Source organism: Giraffa tippelskirchi, chromosome 12, assembly GCF_054371585.1.
Source record: "Giraffa tippelskirchi isolate mGirTip1 chromosome 12, T2T-mGirTip1v1.2.pri, whole genome shotgun sequence".
In the NCBI taxonomy this organism is placed as follows: domain Eukaryota; kingdom Metazoa; phylum Chordata; class Mammalia; order Artiodactyla; family Giraffidae; genus Giraffa; species Giraffa tippelskirchi.
The window spans coordinates 34,674,340-34,680,339 of NC_137286.1; the positions used below are offsets into that span (position 1 = coordinate 34,674,340).

Below are 6,000 nucleotides of genomic sequence, written 5' to 3' on the forward strand. Positions count from 1 at the left end.
CAGCATGCGAAGCCATCCTAGCCCCTCTAGTCCTCAATGTCCCCATCTTCCAGGACAGTCGCACATAAAAGGTGAGGGAAGAGGCAATTTTGAGGATGTGTCTTTCTGGAACTGTCCATTCCTTTGTGGGTGCAACTGCCAGGCCTGCCACCCAGGCGATGCTGACCAGCTTTTTATCAGCTTATTTGAATCCCCCAGGTGTCTCTTTGCTAGGTGGACCCACTCCAGGGTCAGCCTCATCAGAGTGACTTCAACCCCTGCAGAAACTCTCTCATGCACACACAATTCCTTCCAGAGAACATTCAGTGGAATCTTTTCTGTGCCACACCTTGACCTGAGGCTGCAGACACACCATCTGCCCACAGGCACTTCACTGTCTAGCAGGTGAGGTAAACCGCATGAGGGTTTGACCCAGGATTAAACATAAGACACAGGAGAGGTACCAAGTGCTGAAGCTTTGGAGCATATTTCCCTCTTTGCCCAGGTCACTAGGAAGCTCCAACCTTTTATCATTACACAGGATTTTGTGGCATTCTTTCTTGACTGGCTTGTCTCCTTTAACTTTATCTTCTTATATCTTGTAACATTATTTTGCCGGCCATTGGCTCGAATCATTTTTAGAATGAGATGTGTTATACACCAGTTACATAATGTCATTACTAATAAATGTAAGGTGCTTCAGAGTTGTGGGCAAGAGATGATTTCTGATTGAGTAGATCAAGGATGGCTTCATGGAGGAGGTGGCCTTTGGGGGTGGATGTCACAAAGGCTGCTGGGGCAGTGAGGCTGGGACAGTCTCCAAAAGGAGCTGGCTTAGAGGCAGGGATGCACAGGATAAGGCTGGGATGCCTGGGTGACTTCACTGAGGGGAATGGTGGGAGAGGAGGGAGATGGGTAGGTTGAGACAAGGTGGTGGGGTCTTCAATGCCAGATTCTTGTCTGTATGACGGTCTTACCAACATCTCAACGTACCCTGTGCACTCACTGCCCCAACTCTCATTCTTTGGCATCCTCTCCAGCAGCCCCTACCCCACCCACCAGCCCAGCCTGAGCCGGGTGCTAAAAGTCCTATTTACTTCTCCCGGTCCCCAGGCTCACACCACGCCAGCCCCAGCTGCCGTCCCAATTACTTATTGATCGTCTGTCAGGATGTTTGCTTTTCTGGTGGGTCACTGGAGCGTGTGTGACTGTGGAAAATGGCCTGATGGGAGTGGGTGGGGGAGGCCAAACCACAGAAAACTCCAGAGGGAGAATGAGAGGGGATGAAGGAAGCGGGGGCGGTGGACAAAGCCCTTGAGAATAACAAAACTTTGCAGATTTCATAACATGTCGGTGACATAGGAACCCTCTCTGGTTAATCAGTCACTTAGTCGATCAACAACCAGGGAGCGCCTGTCAGTCCTGGGAGACCCTGGAGCACTGGGAAGTGGGTGGTGTCATTGAAGTCTGACAGACCAGAGCCCTGGTCCCCAATCTACCTCCTCGACTGGTTGGGTGTCCCTGGGCAGCCGCAAGCTCTCCAAGCCCCAGTTGCCTTAAGGGTTGAAGTGTGGGTGACAAAACCTGTAGCTTTAGAAGTGGAGGCTGTGGGCAGGTGTGAGGAGGAGCTTGGAGGGACGAGAGAAGGCCCTGAGCTGGGGAAGGGTGATGGGATCCTCCCCGCCTGAGCATCCCCTTCCTGCAGTGAGGCCCCCTTGGGGCCATGGGTGTGGGCTATGTGGATGGCAGCAGAGCCCCAAGGATGCCAGGCTGGGTGGGATGGATCTTCACCCCACGAACAAAAGGGGTTCAGCTCGGACCCCAGAGACCATCTGGTCTAACCTCCATTGTTCAGGGAGTCCAGCCTAGTGCTCCCAACCCCCTAAGTACTCTGCTGGGCCAATTTCCCGTGGGGTGGAACAGAGATAGAGGAGAGGAGAGCGTTCTGGGCAGAAGTGGGAGCAAGGGGCCTCTGAACCCACTAGGACAGAGTAATTGTTGGGGGCAGGGTGAGTTCACGCACACCCCTCACTCACACCACCTGCAGCCTGTCCTCAGGCGGATCTCCCTAGTCACCACCACCCAAGTCCTGCACATTCCTTGGGACCCAACTGTAAGAAGCCTCCCATCCCCAGTGCTACAATGTGGGGCTGCCTGTGCCATCCTGGGCTGTGGGGTCTGACTGCTCCCCCATCAGACAGGACCCTGGTACTCAGAAGACAGTGATTGGAACCTGGAGAGACAGACAGATGAAGCCTGGTTGGGGGGGGCGGTGCTCTTCTTTGGAGGGAAGTACACTTCCAACTGGGCATCAGAAAAAGCTTCTCAGAGCAGTGGACTCTGAGTTAGGCCTTGAAAATGGGGTTTCCACGCGTGAGGGAGGGGCATTCCCGGAGGAAAGAAGAGCAGGAGCCTGAGCTCAGGAGCCTGAGTGGGTTACCGTGGGGACCTGGAGGACTGTGAGAGTTGCAGAGGTTCCATGGTGAGGCCTCAGGGCTGGGTCCTGGCTTTCTGGAAGCGAGTACCCTCCACTGATCCAGAAACCCCATGGGGAGCAGATTCGCAGACACCGGCAGGAACCACTGGGTATGCTGGTTGCCCATGGTCCTTGGCTTCGGGCTCAGCACGTTGTTGATAGGGAGGGGGCCATGGTCTCTGTGCCTGGGAATGCTCAGGCTGAAAGCCGAGAGGGTGGACCCAAGTAGCCTTAAAAGCCCTTTCCCAACTGGGGCCCAGATGTGCTGCTCTCTTGGCCATTCCTAGAGGCCTCAGCCTTTGAGCCCCTTTGATCCCCTCTGTGAGCCCTGAGGGCAGCTCAGCAGGTCTGGCTTTATCTCTGATGAGCACCAGGGGAAGCTGAAGCTCAGGGTACCAGGTGGGGGGTGGGATGCACGCTGGGAGTCCCACTGCCTATAAATGTAAAATGAAAAGGAGGTGGATACAGCCTAGGGTGCCAATTCCAGGATCACCAGAAGTGATCTCACCCCTTCCATGAAGCCACTGGATCCCAGGGATGTGGGACAGTCCCTTAGAAGGGCTCTAGGCAGGGTAAGGGGCAAGGAGGAAACAGCATACGGTGGCAGGAGTTCCTCTGGCCTGGGTATCTGGACCTCACTGTGTTGACAATCCCGACAGGTGTCATATGCCACTCTGGACCCCTGCCTCTCTCTCTGGATCAGGGACATCCTGATGGGGCACACAGGGCTCCGGGCGGGGGACCAACGAACACTGTCCTCTAACCACCTCCTCTGTCCTGTGCTTGCTCCTGGCCGCAGGTGAGCGAGAGGATGCTGGCGGGGGGCGCGAGGAGCATGCCCAGCCCCCTCCTGGCCTGCTGGCAGCCCATCCTCCTGCTGGTGCTGGGATCGGTGCTGTCAGGCTCGGCCACGGGCTGCCCGCCCCGCTGTGAGTGCTCCGCCCAGGACCGCGCGGTGCTCTGCCACCGGAAGCGCTTTGTGGCGGTGCCGGAAGGCATCCCCACCGAGACCCGTCTGCTGGACCTGGGCAAAAACCGCATCAAAACGCTCAACCAGGACGAGTTTGCCAGCTTCCCGCACCTGGAGGAGCTGGAGCTCAACGAGAACATCGTGAGCGCTGTGGAGCCCGGCGCCTTCAACAACCTCTTCAACCTCAGGACGCTGGGGCTCCGCAGCAACCGCCTGAAGCTCATCCCCCTGGGCGTCTTCACCGGCCTCAGTAACCTGACCAAGCTGGACATCAGCGAGAACAAGATCGTCATCCTGCTGGACTACATGTTCCAGGACCTGTACAACCTCAAGTCGCTGGAGGTTGGCGACAACGACCTCGTCTACATCTCCCACCGAGCCTTCAGCGGCCTCAATAGCCTGGAGCAGCTGACGCTGGAGAAATGCAATCTGACCTCCATCCCCACCGAGGCGCTGTCCCACCTGCACGGTCTCATCGTCCTGCGGCTGCGGCACCTCAACATCAATGCCATCCGGGACTATTCCTTCAAGAGGCTGTACCGGCTCAAGGTCTTGGAGATCTCACACTGGCCCTACCTGGACACCATGACTCCCAACTGTCTCTACGGCCTCAACCTGACGTCCCTGTCCATCACGCACTGCAACCTGACCGCTGTGCCCTACCTGGCCGTGCGCCACCTGGTCTATCTCCGCTTCCTCAACCTCTCCTACAACCCCATCAGCACCATCGAGGGCTCCATGTTGCATGAGCTGCTCAGGCTGCAGGAGATCCAGCTGGTGGGTGGGCAGCTGGCCGTGGTGGAGCCCTACGCCTTCCGCGGCCTCAACTACCTGCGCGTGCTCAACGTCTCCGGCAACCAGCTGACCACGCTGGAGGAGTCGGCCTTCCACTCGGTGGGCAACCTGGAGACCCTCATCCTGGACTCCAACCCGCTGGCCTGTGACTGCCGGCTCCTGTGGGTGTTCCGGCGCCGCTGGCGGCTCAACTTCAACCGGCAGCAGCCCACGTGTGCCACGCCCGAATTCGTCCAGGGCAAGGAGTTCAAGGACTTCCCTGACGTGCTCTTGCCCAATTACTTCACCTGCCGCCGCGCCCGCATCCGGGACCGCAAGGCCCAGCAGGTGTTCGTGGACGAGGGCCACACGGTGCAGTTCGTATGCCGGGCGGATGGCGACCCGCCGCCCGCCATCCTCTGGCTCTCGCCGCGCAAGCACCTGGTCTCGGCCAAGAGCAACGGGCGGCTCACGGTCTTCCCCGACGGCACGCTGGAGGTGCGCTATGCCCAGGTACAGGACAACGGAACGTACCTGTGCATCGCGGCCAACGCGGGCGGCAACGACTCCATGCCTGCCCACCTGCATGTGCGCAGCTACTCGCCGGATTGGCCCCATCAGCCCAACAAGACCTTCGCCTTCATCTCCAACCAGCCGGGCGAGGGAGAGGCCAACAGCACCCGCGCCACCGTGCCTTTCCCCTTCGACATCAAGACCCTCATCATCGCCACCACCATGGGCTTCATCTCCTTCCTGGGCGTCGTCCTCTTCTGTCTGGTGCTGCTGTTTCTCTGGAGCCGGGGCAAGGGCAACACAAAGCACAACATCGAGATTGAGTATGTGCCCCGCAAGTCGGACGCAGGCATCACCTCCGCCGACGCGCCTCGCAAGTTCAACATGAAGATGATATGAGGACGGGGCGGGGGGCAGGGACCCTGGGCGCGCCGGGCAGGGGGAGGGGCCTAGCCGCCCTCCGCTGGCTCCCCAGCCCTTCCCACCTTCTCCCGACCCCTCTGCACACACACTTTTTCTCCCTCCCACCCCGTCCCCTGCTGCCCCCACCGGCCCTCACCGCCTGCCCTCTTCCTGCCGGAACCTCAGAAGTCCAGGCCTGGGGACCCCACCTACACAGGGGCACTCGTTGACAGACTGGAGTCGGAAGCAGACCAACCAACATGCGGCGGCACAGTCAATAGTTCAATAAAAAAGTTACGAACTTCCTCTGTAACTTGGGTTTCAATAATTATGGATTTTTATGAAAACTTGAAATAATAAAAAGAGAGAAAAAAAAAAGCTATTTCCTATAGCTAGTTGGAATGCAAACTTTTGACGTCCTGATTGCTCCAGGGCCCTCTTCCAACTCAGTTTCTTGTTTTTTCTCTTCCTCCTCCTCCTCTTCCTCCTTTCTCTTCTCTTCCCCTGTGGGGAGGGATCACTCAGGAAAACAGGGAAGGAGGTTCCAGCCCCACCTGCCTGCCCACCCACCCTGCCAGGGTGGTCACCAGGAGCAGGTTGGGTGGCGGGTCTGGGCCCAGCTCTGGGCTGGCTGTTTGCAGAGAGCGGGTGGAGGGGACAGGGCTGCCCAGTGGGGATGAGGGCCTGTCTGCTGAGCTGCCAGGCAGCACTGCTGCCAGGGGGCAGGGGGGCCTGGCTCGGGTGTGGCTGAGACTCTGGACAGGGGCTGGGGTCCTCTGGAGGACAGCACAGTCAGTGGAGAGAGCCAGGCACTGAGGCCTAACTCTGGTCCCAGCTCTGGTGCCAACTTGCTGTGTGGCCTCGAACAGGTCATCAACCCTCTCTG

At 58.4% G+C, this 6,000-nt stretch overlaps 1 protein-coding gene across 8 annotated transcripts in view; it reads left to right on the forward strand.

Annotated features, from left to right (window-relative positions):
• Positions 1-5,427, forward strand: part of LINGO1 (leucine rich repeat and Ig domain containing 1) — a 215,501-nt gene extending 210,074 nt beyond the window's left edge. For 4 of the 8 annotated variants that reach the window (XM_081549521.1, XM_081549523.1, XM_081549522.1 and 1 more), the window contains one exon: positions 3,255-5,427. In XM_081549521.1, the coding sequence (XP_081405647.1) occupies positions 3,267-5,111 (1,845 nt within the window). In that variant the 5' untranslated portion in view covers positions 3,255-3,266 and the 3' untranslated portion in view covers positions 5,112-5,427. Of the gene's footprint in view, positions 1-813; positions 895-1,092; positions 1,165-2,420; positions 2,566-3,254 lie in introns of those variants that run through there. The other 4 variants (XM_081549518.1, XM_081549516.1, XM_081549517.1 and 1 more) reach the window with 4 other exon arrangements.
• The last annotated feature ends 573 nt before the right edge of the window (positions 5,428-6,000 follow it).